Here is a 19,306-nt window from a genome sequence, read left to right on the forward strand (position 1 = left end):
AGGGAGTGGGGGGAGGCCAGAGATCTCCTCTGACGGCAGTGGCCTTGGAACTTGGCTCTGGGGAATAGCAAAGAGGGGGCTGCTTTGTCACCCACATAGGACACTTCCTCACCTCCTCTCCTTTGGGGATTCGCCGGCTGGAGATGATGATGATTTTATCCTCCTTGTCAAATGTCACAACTTCCGCCACACAGTTAGGGGCACAGGAATGGTTAATGTACCTAAGCAGCGGGCCAGAATTGAGGATGCCAGGCAACTGAGTCGGGATGGTTTTGGTTCCTTCTTGGCCCACCCCGAACGTCACCCCCAGCGACCCCTGAATTCCTCCTTTCTCATTCCTCTCTCACCTGGCAGGGCCTCCGGTCAACGTAGCATCAATTACATGTTCGTTGTTTATTCGGAACATGTAGATGCCGCGATTCTAGAAGGGAAGAAGTAGCAGAAGTGGGAAGGGTATCAGGGCATGGCAGCAGTGCTGGTGGGGGGGATCCCGTAGCGGACTCGGGCCATGGGCTTGTCTTCATTTCTTATTCTGCCTTTATCCCATCTCTCCCCTCCCCTCCCACAGCTTTCCACCTGCTCCCCTGATCCCATTCTGCCCCTTGGTCCTCGAAGGAGCACGGACCACGAGCCAAGACAGCCCCTCTGCCAGCCCTTACCTGCTCCTCATAGATTTTCTCCCGCCGGTTGGCCACCTCATTGCGAATGATGGTGCCAATATATTCGATGACCATTGTGTGCTTTTCTAGGTCCTTGGCGGCATAGAGCCCCAGGCCCTGGATACGGGAGCGAGCCAGGTACACGTTGTTCTTCCACTCAGTGCGCAGGCGCCGGTACTGTGATGACTTGGAGTGCACAAACTGCTTACTGTATGGGGTGTTGGTCTCGCCTGTGAAGGTGCTCTGATATGCCTTGGACATGCTGGTGCTGTTCAGGGTGTGAGGCCTGGGAGGTGACACAGGCCATGACAAGACAGCTCTCCCTCAGACCAGGCACACACCACCCGCCTCCTCCCTGGGATGTGCAACATGCCAGTTAGGGGCATGTGCTATCTTGGAAATGGGAGTGGAGGCATGTGGGTCTTGGCTTTGATGAGACAGCCACTGATTGTGGGGACCCTTCCAACACCCTGAGTGGCACAGAGAGCCAGGATGGGAGATGAGGGGGCACCAATTCCCGTACACTGAGCCCACTCTCCCATCTCCCTGCCTTATACCACCCTCCTACCGAGCATTACACAAGGCCACACTCTTCTGGGGGTCTTCCCCAAGCAGCCCAGGCCTGGCATTTAAGCTCATGATTTGCTCAAACATCTGATTTCTACCTCCTGCACATACCAGAAGCCCTGAAATTGGGGGCCGTGTCTACCACACTGGGCTGGATTTGAATTAAAAGTGGCTCTGAATTCATAGCCGAAAGGTGGTATCCTTTCCTTTCTTCAGACTGTCCCCTTCTCTGACATATAACGTTGGGCTCAGTGCAGGGGAATGACTGCTGCCTGGCACGATGCCTTTTCACCACCCTAGGGCACCAGCCAAAATCCTGCCCGTCCCAGAGCAGTGGTTTTCAAACGTTTTTGATTCTTTTTTATTTAGTAGAGATCTTTTTTTTCTTTAATAAAATGTTACTGGCATTCCAATACATGAAGTAGATGTTAAGAGGATGCCTCCGGTTGAATCCAATTTGGGGAAGGGGGAGTTCTGCACGGGGAGGGCCAAGTTCTGCTTATTCAGTTTATGTGTTCCAGGACTTTCTGAAACACACACAGTTTGAAAACCACTGTTGTAGAGCATCAAGGACTAGGAATGACTGGGGTAGTAGAGCCTGACGCTCCACGACAGCCCAAGAGGCAACAAGAGGCCTTCGAGAAAACCCTGCTATAAGGATTGTGCCTCCCTCTACCCAGGGACCAAAGTCAGGCTACTGTGGCACACAGAAAGAGCAGTGCACCACGAGTTGAGAGGTAAAGTTCTGGTCCCAGCTGTGTGACCTTTGTCTAGTCACTTAACCTTTCTGGGTTGCAGTTTTCTCAGCTGTAAAATGGGGGTCATACCACCTGCCCTACCTACCTCATAAGGTTGTTGTGAGGATCAAATGAGATAATGGATGTGAAAACGCTTTGAAAAAAAAAGTATAAAGTGCTATACAAACGTAAGGTTTTATTATTTTTCTATTATATTTCTAATTATTTTTGACACCAACTCAGCCTGGGGAAGGGAAGGTGACCCTAGCCTTTATGGGGCGTCTCAGGTTTGGGAGAATCACAGGCCCCCTGGAAGCAAAATAAGAGAGGAAGGAGGTGACTGGCTCCCTTATCAACTTCATAAAATTTCACCACTGTCTACCCAGAACCTCCCCAGCAGCCATTCCCAGGGGGCCCAAGATGAGTCTGCCTCAGACCCCAGGTCAACCCAGGACACCTGAGCAGGGTGGAGGAAGAGGAAAGGGATAACCTAAGTGACACCTGCATCCCCTCTAATCAGGAGGCCTAGGGTGAACCCCTAGACCTTCATAATCGGCCGGAGGGCTCCTACCAACCCCCACTCCCGGATCCCACGGCCCCCATCCCACAAGCTCACCGTTTGTAGTGTGTGAGGATTTTAGGCTCCGATCGGGCACAACCAGTGGGATTGATCATGAGTGGCAGCTCCATCAGGGGGTGGCGTCCGTAGCGGAATAAATAGTTTTGACAGCTCTCCACTCCAGGCAGCTGTGGACACAGGTTGTGCTTGCCTTAGCCTGAGAGTTTCAGGGGCAGGAACCAGAGTTCCCGGTGCCCACGTGGCCCCCAGCACCCTCCTTACTGATTCAGCTATGCGCAGCACGGCGTGCACCGTCAGCCCGAAGAGCTCCTCGCCCTTCAGGTACTCGGGGAAGAGCCGCAGCATGTCGGCCTCTTTTCTCATGGCGGCCACAGGCTCGATGATGCGGTTCCACACAGCTAAGGAGCAAGGAAAGAGAGTAGCCCTCAGAGGCAACTTCTATTGCCTGACCTCAGCCTGACCCTGAGCCAGAGCCATGGTTGTTTTCTGGAGCCTGCCTACCTCCCGCCATGAGGCTGTGTGGTTCTTCAAGGCCCCGAGCTGGCCTCCCAGTCCCCTTTTCCCTCAATATGCCAGAAGGCTTCGTACCCTGTAGGGGCAGCAGAGAGCCCTCTAACAAGGAGACGGGTGACCCCAGGGCCCAGGAGACCCATCACAGGCCTCAGTGCCTGACCAAGAGCCGCAACAGGCATGCTTTGGAGTTGGGAAGATGTGGGTTCAGGTTCTAGTATCAGCCATGGGCCTTTATGCCAATACTCCAATCTCTCGAAGGCTCTTTTTCTATACGTGTACACTGGGCAAAACAAGAGTACTTACCTCACAGGGCTGCCACGGACAAAACAACCTATGTCAATCACTTACTTTAGTTTGTGGCACACAGTCCTTGCTCACTTATTTCTATCCTTAACGCTAAAACTCAGGGCAAAAGAATTTTGATGGGGGAAAAGCAACCGTAAGGAACTCATGGTTAGGAATAGGGTGAGTGATCCAGCTGACGCGGTCTCAGAATCGTATTCTTTAGTTCCACTGAGGATAGGAAAAGGAGCTAAAATACGTGAAGTAGACAAGCAAAGTATCTTCAATCACAAGGGAATTTAGGGTGACTAACAGAAGCTGAAATGCTTTCTCTGGGGATCTTTAAAAGAACCCCCACCTGCCCGAAGCCAGGGGAAGAAGATCCCTCACAAGGACCCTGTGGATCCCTTCCACTAACACATTAGCATTTTGAGGGCCCAGTGCTCACCCTGGGGGGAGGCATCCGTGAAGACCAGGTCCTCCAGGCCCTGCTCCATGACTTTGATGACGAACTCTGGCCTTCCGTTGTTCTCGCCGATGGAGCAGCGGTAGCAGCAGCGGCGGTTGTTGGTGCGGAGGCTCCAATAGATGCGCGTGGCCTCATAGCCAACGGGATAGAGGGCAGTGGCACTGTGGAAGTCAGCCATCTGATGAGGGAGCAGCTGTCCGATGGCGTGGAACACAAGGCCCCCCACGCGGAACATGTGTAGCCGCTCTCCCCGCTGGATGATGCTGGCGATTTGCTTCACCTCATCCCGCTCAATGTAGACCCGCCGGAAGACAGCAAAAGAGCTCAGCTCCTGTTCACAGGGCCCCTTGATCTTATGCATTGGACACAGCATGGTCTTGTCCTTGAAGAACATGCACTTGGCGCGGATGGCGCAGGCAAAATGGTAGACGTTGGGGCAACGCATTCGATTGCAGCTGCTGGTGGCGCCGGTGCGCTGGCACAGGGAGCACTTGGTGAGCAGCCCTCGGTGCAGGGCGACCTCAACGTTCATCAGCGCCCCACCCTGGGTCTCGTACACCTCTGTGGACCACAGGGCACAGTTGAGGTGCACCCACAGGTCCAGGTCCAGGTTCAGCAGGCGCGCCGGCCCATCAGTGGCCCCGTCACCCTCCTCATGACAGAAGCAGCAGCGCCGCATATCACGAGGCACCTTGTCGGGTCGCAGGGCTGTGCCGAGCTGTTCCATAAACTCCGCCACTTCCCGCTCGTCCTCCTGCCGCCCACTGCCCTTCTGGATGGTCAGCAGCAGCCGCAGCCGCTTCCAGCGCACCCCTTTCCACTTCTTGAGGCGAGGGGGCCGGGAATCTTCACCTTCTTCAGGGGGCCGGGCTCGAGGCTTGGGTCGGGCTGACTCAGGGGACGAGGCCAGTGGCAGAGGCGATGGGACTGGTGGCTCAGCTGAGGGTTCAGCCGGGAGTTCAACCAGGGGCTCAGCAGGGGGGCTGGCAGGAGAGGGTGCCAAGGGGGACGGGGGCGGGGAGGGTTCCTCAGGAGGTGGGGCCGAGAGCTGTCGCACATCCAGATTGGAGACGTTGTAGGTGTAGCTGTGTTGGGTGGGGGGCTCTGGGGCAGGGCTCTCCTAAGGGAGGGCATGTGCCCGGTATCGTTAGTGCCAGCTCCTCACTCCACTAGCCCGCCTCCCTCCTCTCATCCACATTCCACTCTCCCAGAAGCCCTCTGCCTTCTTGCCCTAGCGACACCCACCCTCTTTTCTCCCCCAGACCCACCTGTTTCAGGAGGCTCAGGATGTCTAGCTGGCTCTTGAGGGTATAGCCAGGCAACACTGCATCAAACTGTTTCAGCCAATCAGGGCCAGCTTCCGGGCTCTTGCCTCCCAGACCCTTTTCTTTCCCTCCTGCAGGAAGGAAGGGGTCAGAACCTCCCACCAGAATCACTCCCTGCAGGTCCCAAGGAGATTTCCTGCCAAACTCACCAGGGCCCTCAGCTTCCCCCTTCTTAGGCTCAATGCCTGCCCGGGCAGGGCTCTCTGGGAACAGCACCTCATAGGAGTTGGGGATCTTCATGCTTAGCAGCTCTGCCACTGCCACCATCACACCATTCAGGTTCTGCCAGGGCAGGGAAGGGGACGGGAGGACCATGTCGGCAGTGTGGAGCGGGCGCTGCCACCAGTGTGGTGGGGACAAGAACACCCAGAACCGCACTCCCCAAGCGGCCACTCAGTCCTGCCCTTTCACACATTTCTTTCACAGCACCTCTCCCAGACTGCTGTGGTCATTAGTGGGCGCTCCCCAAGAAGGGACCCATGCCCACCAAGTTTCAGACGGACACACACTATATTCACAACTCGGAGACTCATGATACACATTAGCAATTTACAGGATCTGAGGAGTCTTGTACTAAAGAAACTTGTTTTGTGGTTTCAACTGGGGTTTCCAATTTTCTGACCACAAAACCCTGTCAACATTAAAAAATAACAGAGTTCCACCAAACGTGACTGGGGACACGCTGTCTTGCAGCATGTCGCATTATGTGCACTCTCCTTATTTGCGGACTTGGGTCTATCACTTGACTGTGAGCCCCTTGAGGGCGGCGACCCCTCCTGCCTTATCTACCCTAATCCTGCAGCCTCCAGCCCAGGCGTTCACGCACAGTAGGCCCTAGTACACAGTTCTGAGCGACTGAATTTATCCACACAAGCTCCAGGGACTGCCTTCTGACCAGGGTCCCTTTGGCCTCCAAGGTACCCCCAGGACACACCTTGGCCGCAGCAGCAGAGACCGTCAGCATGACCGACACCTCACTTCCTTTGCCCTTTTCCCAAGTTGTGGCAGGCAGCTTTCCAGAGGTCTCCAGGTCCAGGGCCCCATAAGGTTTGGTATCTGGGAAGACTGAACGAGAGAGGGACCTGTGTAGGCTCCAGCTGCCTCTCTCCCCTGGGCCCTGACAACCCAGCCACACCAGGCTCCTGCTCAGAGCAGCCTCTACCTGGGATACTGGCCCGAGGAATTATGGGGATAACAGGGGAGAGAGCCCGGTCTTCCTGCTCCCACCGGCCTGAGCCCAGCTGAGGGAAACGAGGTGCCTCCTCCCCTAGGATGCTTTCGGGGGACGAAGCTGGCACAATGCTATCAGGAGAATCGCTGTCCTCGTCACTTTCCATCCTAGGGGCCAAAAAGAGACATTTGTTGGTACAGCCCTTCGGACTCCCTCTCCCGAATCTAGAAATTAGTAGATGTCATAGCCTTATCTGAAATCTGCCATTGGCCAAAAGAAAAAGTGAGGCACCCTGCCCCCCATCCCATTCTTTATCCCCATTTGCAGCCACCCCCACCTGACATCCTCAGTCTGATTGTGAGGGGGTGTAGGCAAGGCGGCCAGCAGGTCTAGACTCTTCACCTCTGAAGCATCTGAAGGGTAGGAAGGGAGAAGAAAAGTCAGGCTGGTGGCCAGAGCTGATGGGGCCTTCTCCCCCATATTTCAGGCCTAACTAGTGTAAGATCTAACTTAGCTCTCATGACTGCTGCCTGCCCACCCACCTACATACCAGTCTCGGGCAGGTGAGCTGTATTTATCGAGCCTTTCCTATGTGCCAGGCACTGGGCTTTGTTTATCAGCCTTTAACAACTCCAGCAGAGGAATATTATAAGACCTATTTACAGTAAGGAAATCGGGGCCCACACAAGTCGTTCATGTTACTTAGCCGTGCTAACAGCTAAATGAATATAGGAATTGGAGAATTCAAATCTAGATTTTAGTTCTATACCCACTAAAGCAAGGCTGCACCTCATAGACAAAGGCCTCATCAACACTCTTCCTGCCAACCGCCTCCTCGGTTGCGTGTGCTCTGGACTCCTTATTTCCAACAAATCAGCACTGAGAAGGCCCTTCCTTATTTCAGGTACATGGTCACGCGCACACACAGGACAACGTGCAATCATTCCTGTCTCAAACCCTACGAGAGGGCACACTGCCCCGGCCACCAAGTCCCACCGGAGAAGGAGAGGCCCACTCTGCTCCTGACTTACCCCTCAGCGTCCCTTCAGTATCCCGGGCAGAGGCAGCATCCTTGGGGTGCTCCCCCAGCTCTTCGGATGGAGTGACGCCATTCACCATCTTCTGCTGCACCGATGGGGGTGGGGTGGGGGGCAGCGACGAGGGTGGTGTCGGCGGGTTACTCAGGTTATTCTGGGGGTGGGGTGGGGTGTTGTGTGCAAGATGGCAGAGGGAGAATGACGTAATCTCCTGGCCCCGCACGACATCAGCGATTTCCTCTTTTCTCACTCCCACCTCCACCTCCCCAAGAACCTTGTCATCCCCCAAAGGTATTGCCGTTTTTCTGACCTTGGTAAGCAGCTGGGAATAGTAGTCAGGGCCAGTGGGCAGTGCCCCACTTCCAAAGGCCCCCCTCAGCTGGCACTGCCCGTTGACTGGGCAGCCACTGCCGAAGGGAGCAAAGAGGCTAAAATTGGCGGTGATGGTAGGCTCCGTTAGGGGCAGCAGGGACAGCTCCTAGGAGGGGCAAGACGACAAGGTTGGACACCTGCAGCGTGTACATCTCTGCCACTGCACAGCTGGGGGCCAGGGTGCCCCCTATCCTGGGATGGGACCAGGGGGCTGGCTCCTGGGGGTCACCTGTTTCAGCTGTTTCAGCAAGGCCTCGCTGGCCCTGACCCCGTCCTCCTTCCGCAGCTTCTTTCGGGAGCTCACCAACCTGTCGCTTGCCTTCTGTACCCGCTTGGGCTTCGGTGTCACAGGCTTCCTTGCTGCTGTATCCTAAGCCGGATAAACCCACAGTGAAGGCTACTGTCTTCCTCAGAGCCCTCACCTCTCCTGGGTGAACCAGACCTGCTCACGCTGCCCCGGGTTGCAGTCCCCACTCTATCTGCTCAATCTATCTAGAGCACTCACCTCCTTGTTGCTGGGGGTACCCTGTAGTTTCTGCTCCAGCCCAGCCAGCTTGCTGTCAATGTGCCCGTTGATCTCAGCTCGCAGCCCCTCGGGCCCCCGCCCAGTGCTGAGTTGCACATTCTTTGCCCGTAGAAGCTTCTGCAAGAGCAGATGCCCGGCCTCTGAACGGGGGCCTGCCAGCAGGAGGTGGTTGCTGGTACCTGGTGCCCCTATTGGCTCCCCGTTGGCCTCCCTCTTCACCGCCTGGGCTCCCAGGGCACATGGCTCTTCCCGAGGCTCCTGCTTGATGCTGAGATGGGGTGGCTCAGGCACTGCCTGCCCATTCACCTGCTCCAGATGCCCAGGTACCAGGCTGCTCTGCTCTGGCTTCTGGGCTTCTACTAGGCTGTCTGGAGGGTCCCAAGGTCCCAGCCCCTTGCCGAAGAACGTATCCGCAAGCTGGGCAGCAGCAGGTGAGACCCTCCCAGGAGGCAGCTCCAAGGATGGCCCCTGGGGTTTTGGGGTCCCTGGCTGGGTGGGAGGGAGCTGGGCCTCAGAAGGGAGCTGGGATGGGACCAGGGGGCTGGCTCCGGGGGGCTGTGAGGAAGGTCTCTTTGGCTCTTGGGGGCTGGATGGTGGAGGAGTGGGATGGACAGGGCCGAGGACCGGTCCTGTGGCTAAGGCTCCTTGTGGGGCGGGGAGCCGGGGTGGGCCCTGAGGTCGAAGCCCCACCCCTAGCTCCTGGAGGGGGCCTGTTTGGGATCCAGGGAAGCCCCCAAGTTGGGGCTGGCGGCCCAGGAGGCCCTGGAGGGGAGAGGGCTGGGCTCCGGGTTCCTGGTAGGGTGGGGCCTGGCGCACTGCCTGACTCTGCTGCAGTTGCCGCTGCATGAGGAGTGCCTGTAGCTGCTGCTGCTGCTGCGGGCTCAAGTGCCGCAACTGGGGGTTTTTGGCCAGGACTCCTTGGAGCTGCGCTCGAAGCTGACCCACTGTCGGCATGACTCCAGGCCCAGGCAGGCCCGGTCCAGACTGGGGGACAGATCCTGCTTTGGCAGGCTGCGGCCCGGCATTATTCTGCACCGGCCGCTCTAGTCCAAGGGGCTGTTGGGAGCCCAGAAGGTTCTGGGTCATGGTCCCAGGCTGCTCCCCTAAAGGAACAGAGGATTGGGCCAGCAGGTGGGGCATGGGTGAGGCCTCCGAGGATGAGCCGCTGCCTGCTTGCCCATGGCTTCCCACAGTGGCTGTGTGGAGCAAGTTAACTTGCTGCTGCTGTGGCCCCGGGAGCCTCAGAGGTGGCTGCAGCTGCGCAGAGCTGGGTTGTGGCTGGGTCTGCGGCTGGACAAGCAGGAGCTGTGAGTCCCCGGAGAGTGAGGGCTTCACCTCCCCAGGTTCAGTGGCTGCCGACTCAGGAACAGTCCCTAGGGCTAGCGGTGCCCCCTGATGTGTGGATGGCCCCTCCGTGGCCTCTGGAGGAAGAGCTGTCTCTACCATGCTCTGCTCCTTGCCTGTCAGCAGGACAGTGGTACCCAGGGCTCCAGGGCTAGAAAAGTGTTGTGAGGGCTTGGCGGGCATGCCGGGGCCAAGGGGCACCTGCTGCTGTGGCTGCTGCGGCTGCTGCTGCTGTGGAGACAGTAAAGTTCGACTCTGGTTCAAGAGGCCCATCTGCTGTTGCTGCTGTTGCTGCTGCTGCTGCTGCTGTTGCTGCTGCTGCTGAAATTGCTGCTGCTGCTGTTGCTGTAGTTGCTGCTGCTGCTGCTGAAACTGCTGCTGCTGCTGTAATTGCTGCTGTTGCAGTTGCTGCTGCTGTTGCTGTTGGAGCTGCTGCTGCTGTTGCTGTTGGAGTTGCTGCTGCTGCTGCTGTTGCTGTTGGAGCTGCTGCTGCTGCTGCTGCTGCTGCTGCTGCTGGAGCTGCTGCTGCTGCAAGGCGGCCATGGGCTGAGTGCTGAGTTTGGGCTGCCCGCCGTGTGGCATCAGGCCCTGCTGCAGATGGGAAAGGCCTGCCATGGATCCCTGCTGTTGGTGCTGTTGCTGCTGTTGCTGCTGTTGCTGCTGCTGCTGCTGCTGGGCTGTGACCAGCCGGTGTCCCATGAGGCCCTGACCCTGCTGTGCCAGCTGGGGGGAACTCAGCACCCGGGACTGGGTCAGAAGCACCTGTCTGTGAGGACCCTGGGGGCCCAAGGCTCCAGGGTGTTGCTGCTGCTGCTGTTGCTGCAACACTGCTACCTGGGCAGGGCCCAGCATGCCCTGGGGCCCCTGGGGTGGTTGTGGGGACAGCTGTTGGACCAAGAGGCCCTGACGGCTGCTGGGAGGCAGAAGCCCCTGGGGTTTGGGACCCAGAGCCTGGTTTGCCTGTACACCCAGGCTCTGCTGCTGTTGCTGCTGGACTGCCACCTGTCCTAAGAGGTGCTGTTGCTGCTGCTGTTGCAGTTTCTGGGCTAGTTGCATGCGCTGCTGCTGGAGCTGCAGCTGCCTTTCCTGTAAAAGTCTTGAATCGGGTCCTAGGCCTCGAAGAGCCAGGTTGCCTGGGAAAAAGCCCCCTGAGGGGCCCCCCAAGGCCCCAGCTCCACCAGAGTGTTGCTGTTGCTGCTGTTGTGCCAGGGAGGTGTTGAGGAAAGGGCCACCAGGCTGTCCAGGGAGTGTCATGCCTCCTGGGGGCAGGCGAAGACCTGTAGCTTGCCCACCCGGAGGCCCCTGTGGTGGCTGCAGCCCATGGCCCGGGAGCAGCTGACCAGGGAGCTTGGTGAGTAGCCGGGGACTCTGGGAAGGGCTAAGGGCCAGCACAGCTGAGTGTTGCTGCTGCTGCTGTTGTTGCTGCTGCTGCTGCTGCTGCTGCTTATTCCGATACTCTGCCATGAGATTGGTGTGCTCCTTCTGCTGCTTCCGGACCTAGCACAGGAGAATTGGGAAGTCAGCCTGGAGCCAGCCCAACCGTGCCCTCCCTCTTGTTGGGCTCCTGGTTGCCAGGCTGAAGTCTGCTTTCCGTACCTGATCCAGCTGTTTCTGGATCTTGCTCTGCTGCTCCGTCACCAGCTTGAGCTTCTCGGCATCAGCCTCCGGGAACTCACGACCAGCCTTTTTGGCAGTGCGCTGCTTGGCGCACAGAGCCTTCCGAGACTTGCGGTGCACACCAATCTGCTCCTCTAGCACCTTCAGCTGCATCTGTAGGAGCTGTTGGGTATGAAACAGCCATTCCTCATACTGCCGCTGGTCAGCCTCATCTGAGAAAAGAAACAGGGTGTCGGGACCTGCCAAAGGGAGCTCGGAATCCCTCTTCCTCAACCATCTGCCCCCAGCCACTCCCTTGCACACTCCTCCCCATCCCTATACTCACTGATCACTCCCTGGGCAAAGGTGGGCGGGTTGGGACGAGGCTGGGAGGGGTCACCAGCACTCCGCTCCTGTGGTGAGAGAAACTTGCTGAAGGGTCATTGTTCCATAGCAGGCCCTAAGCGTGGCCTGACTGGAGAGGACACACGTTCCTAATCCCACCTGATCACTTACCTGGCCACTTCCAGCTGCCACATGGTTCTGCAGATCACTGCCGGGCCCCCCTGAGAGCCTCTGGGCTAGCAGGGACACTTGCTGCCTAGAGTCCGCCACAACAAAGGGGATGTGTAGGTCATGGAGAAAGTTGAAAGGCAGAGAGGTAGGACAAGTAGGGAGGGGGACAAGGAAGGAGAGGGGAAGGACTAGGAAAGGAAAAGAGCTGATCACCCCCCACCTCCCAAGTCTTACCTGTTCATACCAGGTGCCACTCCAATGCTGCCCTGAGCCATCACCTTCTTGATGCCTTTCAAAGCCACCATCTTGGCCTTTGCAATGGGATCAATGATATCTTCTGCCGCAAATTTGTCCAGATCTGGAGAGGGGAGAGCCGGGTAAGCTGGACATTGGAGTCAATAATCCCCTCTATGTCTGCTGTGCCTTCCAACACCCAACACCTTGGCCTCCGCTGAACCAAGTAGGACAACGGAATGGCAAAATAAGGGTAGAAAGACCACTGAACTAGAAGCCAGGCAGCCTGGGTGACTCAGCTTTATAATTCATAGGAACGTGGTCCTGTTTTCACTTGCACAGCGCTAAGAAGAGATATTAAGTAAGGATTCGTGGGGCCAATACATCACTGTCATTTGACTTCTCTGAGCCTCAGTTTCTTCCTCTATCTGACACAGCTCATGATTCCCTACTCTGCCTATCTCATGGAACTACTGAGAGGATCAAATGTGACACAGACTATGAGTACACTGTATGACCCAGAGAACATTCTTCAAAGAAAATATTCTTAGGGCAACTAGTACAGCCCAAGAACCCAAGATGTGGGCACTGTGCCAAAGTCTTAGATGCCAGAGCTGTTTTGGGCGCGACATGCATCACCTATAGCCCACTTTCTTGCCTGCTCAGGGTCCTGGGTAAAAAAGGAGAAATAAGCAACCAACCAAAACTTAAAATCTTCCTAAAATCTCGCACATTGTGTATTTCTCTACTGCTCACAAAAGTTAACTCTCAATTTTTTAAAGGACTAACCAAACTCCCTCTCCTCATACTCTGAAAGAATAGGTAAGAGGATCAGAAGGCCAGGATTCAAACTCTAGCTCTGTCAGTTGTATGAACTGGGCAAGATACTTAACCTCCAAGCCTGCTTCCCTTTCTATAATTGAAGATAACAGCAGTACCTATTTAATAAATTTGTGATTCAATCAGATGACGAGCACAAAGTGCATGGCAGGCTGCTTAGCAAATTACAATTTAATAAATGCTACTATAATTGAAGATCTTTCTTAACCTGGCCCCACTTCTTCCATGTCCAAAATTAGGGTAGTACCCACTCACCTCCCTCCACACAGAGTCCACTCCTGCCTAACCACTTCACTGCTGTCTCCAAACGTACTCGCTGGCTTCCCACCAGCAGTCTCACTCAAGTCCTCGCCCCTACCCGGACTGCTTTGTCCTGCACCACTTCTCTCCCAACTCCCCATCTGCTGGTCTCGCCTCGGCTCCAGAGCCTTTGCTAATCAGGCTTCATGCATTCATTCCATTCATTCCAACATCTGAATGCCTGCTATATGCCAGGCGCTATTCCTCCCTTCACAAAAGCTCCAACACTTCTGCCTGCACTGCTAGTATGGCATTTAGCCCATGCTCTTTGAATCCCACTTCCCTTAGCTGGGGATGATTATAGGTCCCATAGCACTAGTGTCCACTTGGTGGTAGCAGTGATCACCCCTAAATAACTAAGCTAGTGCCCCTGGCTGAAGTTACCTGTATCCGGGAAGAAGCTGTTAGCCAGTTGCTGCTGCATGGCCAGCTGCTGAGGTTTCATACACATAGAAGGTGGCATGGTACCCATGGGCTTCTGTGCCAGCACTGGCTGGGAGCTCTGCTGGGGCACCAAGCCTGCCTGCCCTCCATGCTGCCCACTTAGCATATGCCCTTGATTGGATACCATGGCCATGGATGGGGCCAGACGTTGCTGCAGGGCATGTGCTGGTGGCTGGGTGGGCATCAGTGGTTGCGCCAAGCCTGGCTGTCGCGAACCTCCAAGTCCTAGGGCAAGCTGCTGTTGGGGTCCAGACAAACTGGGAGAAGAGCCCTCGTGTGGCAAAGACATGGCCTGGGCAGGGCCTGGTGCAGACAGCAAGGAATGTTGCTGTTGTTGCTGTTGCTGCTGCTGCTGCTGCTGAACAGGCTGCAGCTGTGCGGAAAGCTGCTGCTTCTTCTGGAGCTCCTTCTTCTCATGCTCCAACAGGTCCTCGATAAGTAAGGGCAACTCACTGGCTACCAGCGAGCTCTCCATCTTGTCCAGCTCATCCCCAGATGCAGTATGGCCACCGGGCAAGGTCAGGGCCTCACTCTCCAGCTCAAACTTTTCCAGCAGAGAGGACCCTCCTGGGCCACTCAGCGGGCTGGGGGTCAACAGGTGAGCTGGTGGTCCTCCCGTGGCCCCAAAGGGGCCCTTCTCAGTTGTGTGCCCACTGCTGGAAAAGGGTCCTGTGCCCATCCGGGTGTCCCGGCTGCCCATAACGCTCTGACCTGGCTTCAGCCCCAGGCTTAGGGAAGTGGTAGCAGGTGCCGGCTCTACCTTGGGGGTGGTAATGGCAAATTGGCAAGGGGAAGGGTGGCGCCCACCTTCCTCCACCTTGGGCTTCACCTCTGGAAGCACTGATGCCAGACGGGGCTCAGAGGCATCAGCAGCAGGTGGAGGGCGTTCCTCAGGGCCCAAGGATACTGGCTCCACCCCCCGCAGAAGGGCCTCCCGCTCTGCCTTTTCATTGGCCGATTCCACCAGCCTTAGGTGCTCATTGAAGATGTCCTTTTTGTCCCCAGTGTCCAGCTCAGGATCAGTGTAGGCCAGTAGATCAAACTCATCCCCGTTGAGCAGGTCATCCAGGTGGGGATCATTGGTCTCCAGGTTTTCTAAGGTGCCCAGCTCATCATCTCCCTTGGCCACATCCACACCCAGGCCTAGGTGAGCAAGCTCCTCATCATCCTCTAGGGCCTTGTGGGCATCAAACTCATCGTCCAGCTCAGGATCCTCGCAGGGTAACTTCCCAGCTTCCAGGGCCAGAGGAGGAGGACGGCCAAGCTCAGTGCTTGAGGGGGGCCGGCTAACCAGCTCCAAGCTGGTGGGCAGGGAGGGACCTTTGGTGTGGGGTATTGGATGGACGCTGTTGTTCAATTCAGGGGCCGGGGGTGCTGAGGGTTTCTGTGGGGGAAGGCCTGATACCGCGAGGCCTCGAAGCCCTTCAGGAGCCATTCGGTGGGAGTCCTCACTTACTGGGTAAAAACGGGGTCTCTGAGGGGGGCCCTGACCAGGAAATGGAGCCCCCCCAGGTCCTAGTCCCTTCTGGACATTGTGCCGCAACTCAATGAACTGGGCAGGACCAGCTGGACCAGGCACTGGCTCTCCGGGGCCAGGCAGGCGAGTGGGAAGTCCCGCCAAGGGGGAACCCAGGGCTGGGCGGCCCAGTTCAGGCCCAGGAGTTGACGGAAAGCGAGTAGACATGGCAAGTCGCATGGAAGTGGCTGCCGTTGCCTGCTGCTGTTGCTGCTGCTGCTGCTGCCACAGTTGCTGCTGCTGCTGCTGCTGCTGTAAGGGCAGGGACCCAGGGTAGGGCGCTCGCTGATAGAAGGCTTGGGAGCCTCCCACCAGTTGCCTGGAAAAACATGCAATAGTCAGTACGACGAAATCAGGATGGAGAGCTAGAAAATAGGCTTAGGGCAGCAGGGAAGGATGGAGTTGCTGCAGTCAGAGGGAATGGGGAAGAGTTAAGTGACACGGGGACAAGGATCAGCCATGGGAAAACCAGGGGGAGCACACACAGGTGGGGAGGTCTGTTCCCTTGCTTTACTCCAAGGGAACCCCTTGGAGCCTCACCGGCTATTCACATCCAGAGAAGAAGGGGTGGCTGGTGGAGGTGGCCGGGAGAGTCGGTCATCACCAGGAAAAGCCCCTGGCCCCAGGATGGGGCCCCCCAACTTGCTTGGGGGCAGCCCCACAAGGCTACTCTTGTCCTAGGAGAGACAGAGATAGATGAGGGGGGCCATCTTCAGGACCCTGAGCCCCTCACCCCTTGCCACTCTACCTACCTGGGTCCCGGCGAAGGGGGTCTGGCCTCGACTCAGCTGCTCAAAGGCAGGGCTGCTGGGCTCAGCACCCCAGCTGCCCGGGGGCCCCACAGCTCCTGCAGCTGCTGCAGCTGTCTCCTTCTCCTGCCGCAGGGTGTTGCGCTGGATCTGCTGCCGAATCAGCAACTCCCGGAGTCGCTGGCGCTGTGCAGAGAACAGAAAAGTGGAGTAAGTCCATTCTACTCTAACCACGGGGCTGGCACAGAGACAGTAAAGGTATTGTGGGGGGTGGGGGAGGTTTGCTCCAGGATGTCTACCCACCTGGCGCTGCTTCTCCAGTTCTGTTTGGCTGAGACTGGACAGGCTTGGGTCCTGGGTACCTGGAAGTTCAGGTGCCACCAAAGAGCCGCCCATTCCAGCCCCTGGGTCTTCTCGCTTATCGACCGGAGAGGTGATGCCTGCCCGCTGTGAGGCTCCATGGGACAGGTAGGGGAGGGATCCATCGGGTGCAGGTGTGGGTAGGACTGACGGGGGGCGTAGCGGGGACAGCCCAAAGCCCTCTCCTGTGGACCCGCTGCTGGATCCCAGGGGGCTGCCCGATGGGTGGAAATTCCCTGTGGCTACTGCGTAGTTTGTGCTTTGAGGCTTGCCCAAGGTAGGGCCAGGCCCAAAATGGCTGTTGATCCCATGGGGTGGAGGGAGACCAGGCTGAGGGACAGGGGGCTTTAGGGAAGGCTCCCCTACCGCCTGAGGGAAAGTGAAACGCATGGGAGAGGGGGTGCCCACAAAAGCACCCGTCCCAGGGGACCGGGCGAAATTTGGGGGCTGTCCACTTGGGACCTTAGCATGGAGCTCACCTGTTGGCCCTGAGGGCAGGGCTGCTGGGAAGCCGCCAGCCCCCAGTGGAGTGTGGGCTAGAGGCCCAGCCTTGAAGGCAACTTCAGGGGGCTGGGGTCGGGGTGGCTTATGCAAGGGGGCAAATGGGTCACGGGACTGAGGGCGTGAGGGAGGACGGGAATAGGGGTCAGGGGACTGGAAGCGAGGGGTAACAGGGGATGGGCAAAAAGCCTCGGCAGACAAAGGACGGGGTGTTAACGGAGACTGGGAGCTGGACTGGGACTGGGGACTCGCGGGCACTCGGGAGAAAGGGTCTGAGGGCAATGAGCGAGGAGGCAGGGCACAGCAGCTCTCAGGAGGTGGGGGTTGGGGCCGAGGGGTCAATGGCGGCTGGGCATAGGGATCAGGGTAAGGGCCAGGGCGAAAGATGTCCGAGTGGCTGGGGGAAGAAGGGGCCAAAGCCTGGGCAGGAGGTGGCTCCTGGGGCCTTAGGCCCAAGCCCGGGCTCTGGGGCTCTACCTGAGATGCCCGAGGGGTCAGGGGGGCTTTGAAGACATCGGGTGCCTTTAACTCCAGGCTGCCCAGGTGGGGGCCTGAGGAAGGTGAGTCAACAAAGCCTAGGTTTGGGGGCCCGTAGCTCGGAGAGGATGCCCCAAGCTCTTCCTTCTTCACCTCTAGGGCCTTCCGAGACTCGCCAAAAGGTGGGGGTGACAGCAGGGGTTCGGCAGCCTTGCCTCCCCCTATCCCTGGGCTCTCAGGCACAGCCAGGTTGTCCAGTGAGGGGCAGCGGGGTTTGAGAAAGGGGTCAGGTGTGGAGGGCTGGTGTCGGGGGGTGCCAGGTGGGGTAGTGTGGAATTCCCCTGGCTGGCCAGTCCCAGGACGAGATGAGGCGCCCAGCGTCAGAGGCGGCGCGGGGGCCCCAGTCGGACTAGGATAGGGAGGATAGGTAGGTGGTGCCGTGGGGAAGCGAGGCTCCAGAGCGTAGGCGGGGGCCAGTCCAAAGGGGTCCTGCGAAGGCACTTGGGCGGGCACCTGGGGTGGGAGCTTGAGGAAGAGCTCACCGGGCGAGTCGGGGCCGGGCACTGTGCCCACTGGCGGCTTCAGGAACCCGTCCGCAGAGGTAGACAAGCCGGCGGGGGTTGTGGGGCTGCCAATGAAAATGGTGGGGGCAGCAGCAGGGGGCGGACTGCCCAGTGCCCCTGGCTGGGGGGGAATGCGGAGATGTAGGGCTGGTCGGTCAGTCTTACGGGCCATGTCGCCCACCTTGGTCTGCTTGTTGATCTGGCTCTCAGCCTGCTATAGGGGGAGACCAGGCATAGAGCAGTCAGGCTGCTGTGGCAGGCCCTATGTCCCCCATACCCTCAGAGAGGCCCCCAGGCTACAGGATTTGGGTGGCATGGCCCGGCCTGGCCCCCACTCACCTTTTGCACCTTGTTGATGCGGTGAGCCGCCCGGTTATCTTTGGCCTTTTGCTGAGGAATACAGGACACAGCCTTAGGCCTACGACTCAGTTTCGTGCCCAGCCCCCATCCCTCATGTCACTCACTCCCTACCCAGGAGCAGATCCCTTCTGGCCCAGTCGCTTTAGGAGTGGGAAATGGAAAGAACTGAGGTGAATTTCCCAAAGACATCCTCAAGCCCCAGTTTCCACCCAGACACAGGCTCCCTGCCATCTCACCAGGTAGGGGGCTTTGTCAGCAGCTGGAACTTTTCTCCAGAGCTTCATGATTTGTTTGCAACGGCTAGACCAGTCTGGAGGGCAAAAGCATGTCATTAGAGGAGACCTGGCATGCAAACCCTGTGCCACCACATTACCAGGCTGTTGCCCTTGCCCCCGTCCTATGGGTACCTGGGTAATCCTGCTTGAGATTGGGAAAGTTAATGTTGGCATAGAGCACAGGCGAGATGGTGGAGAGCTGGCCCAACTCCTCATCCTTCTCCCAGCGCTGAAGGCTCCGCTGGTTATAGGAGAGCCCGTCGCCCTCACCCTCCGTGGTGGGGGTGGTGGGGGTGGAGGGCGTGGTGCCCCCCGAGCCTGTCCAGGGGCTGTCTGGCTCACCGGGTTCCGGGCTAAAGAAGCCCCCGCGCTCCCTGGGGCGCAGGGGCAGAGAGTCACAGAGGGCAGGGATGCCAAGCCCCACCCCAGACAGACTGCCTGGAGCCCCCAGGTCACTAACTAAGGAGCAGGGGGGAAGTGTTGCTACAGCAGCACCCAGGAGTCCAAGGTCCCCTCCTTTGGCACGGCCCCAGTGGGAGGGAAGGGACAATAGGGACTGCCCACAGAAGTTAGGCATAGATACCAACCTAGAATCCAGAAATGGGGACTGGCAGAGGCCTGGGTAGGAGTCCATTGGGCTGCTGGAGGGGAGATTGCCCAAAGGGAGTCCACCTACAAGAGGCGGAGGATCAGAGAAAGGGGGCAAGACACCCCTCCTGGGGGCAAGCCTGGACAAACCTGGCCACCCAGTCTTCACACCACTCCCAGCCACGTCACCTTGGAGAAAGGGCCTCTGCAGCGGTGTACGGCTGCCATCTGGGCCGGGGGTTCCGCAACCCAGGTGCTGCTCTCGTTCAGAACCCAGAACATCCTTGAAGAGCTGCTGCAGGTCCTTGGATTCCATCTTGGGCAGTTCTGTGGGGGGTTGATGAAGGATGCCGCTGAGGAAGACTGGGAATTTGAGGGGACACCCCAGGAAAGGTGCCCGGGACT

The 19,306-nt window shown here is 57.9% G+C and overlaps 1 protein-coding gene across 1 annotated transcript in view; it reads right to left on the bottom strand.

Moving 5' to 3' along the window:
* The window catches only part of KMT2D (lysine methyltransferase 2D), a 39,206-nt gene that overhangs the window by 2,950 nt on the left and 16,950 nt on the right, over positions 1–19,306 (bottom strand). Inside the window, exons 27-54 of the mRNA XM_038577526.1 lie at positions 19,091–19,228; positions 18,901–18,985; positions 18,446–18,687; positions 18,275–18,348; positions 18,018–18,068; positions 16,081–17,892; positions 15,781–15,963; positions 15,569–15,705; positions 13,453–15,347; positions 11,929–12,052; positions 11,695–11,779; positions 11,525–11,591; positions 11,179–11,411; positions 8,218–11,079; positions 7,942–8,082; positions 7,651–7,818; positions 7,335–7,494; positions 6,641–6,716; positions 6,295–6,470; positions 6,067–6,197; positions 5,282–5,414; positions 5,076–5,203; positions 3,787–4,927; positions 2,805–2,941; positions 2,580–2,710; positions 660–945; positions 348–421; positions 113–221 (exon numbers count right to left, since the gene is read on the bottom strand). Coding sequence (XP_038433454.1) covers positions 113–221; positions 348–421; positions 660–945; positions 2,580–2,710; positions 2,805–2,941; positions 3,787–4,927; positions 5,076–5,203; positions 5,282–5,414; positions 6,067–6,197; positions 6,295–6,470; positions 6,641–6,716; positions 7,335–7,494; positions 7,651–7,818; positions 7,942–8,082; positions 8,218–11,079; positions 11,179–11,411; positions 11,525–11,591; positions 11,695–11,779; positions 11,929–12,052; positions 13,453–15,347; positions 15,569–15,705; positions 15,781–15,963; positions 16,081–17,892; positions 18,018–18,068; positions 18,275–18,348; positions 18,446–18,687; positions 18,901–18,985; positions 19,091–19,228 — 10,979 coding nt within the window. The remainder of the gene's footprint in view (positions 1–112; positions 222–347; positions 422–659; positions 946–2,579; positions 2,711–2,804; positions 2,942–3,786; positions 4,928–5,075; positions 5,204–5,281; positions 5,415–6,066; positions 6,198–6,294; positions 6,471–6,640; positions 6,717–7,334; positions 7,495–7,650; positions 7,819–7,941; positions 8,083–8,217; positions 11,080–11,178; positions 11,412–11,524; positions 11,592–11,694; positions 11,780–11,928; positions 12,053–13,452; positions 15,348–15,568; positions 15,706–15,780; positions 15,964–16,080; positions 17,893–18,017; positions 18,069–18,274; positions 18,349–18,445; positions 18,688–18,900; positions 18,986–19,090; positions 19,229–19,306) is intronic.

The sequence above is a fragment of the Canis lupus genome, chromosome 27 (assembly GCF_011100685.1).
Source record: "Canis lupus familiaris isolate Mischka breed German Shepherd chromosome 27, alternate assembly UU_Cfam_GSD_1.0, whole genome shotgun sequence".
Lineage (NCBI taxonomy): Eukaryota > Metazoa > Chordata > Mammalia > Carnivora > Canidae > Canis > Canis lupus.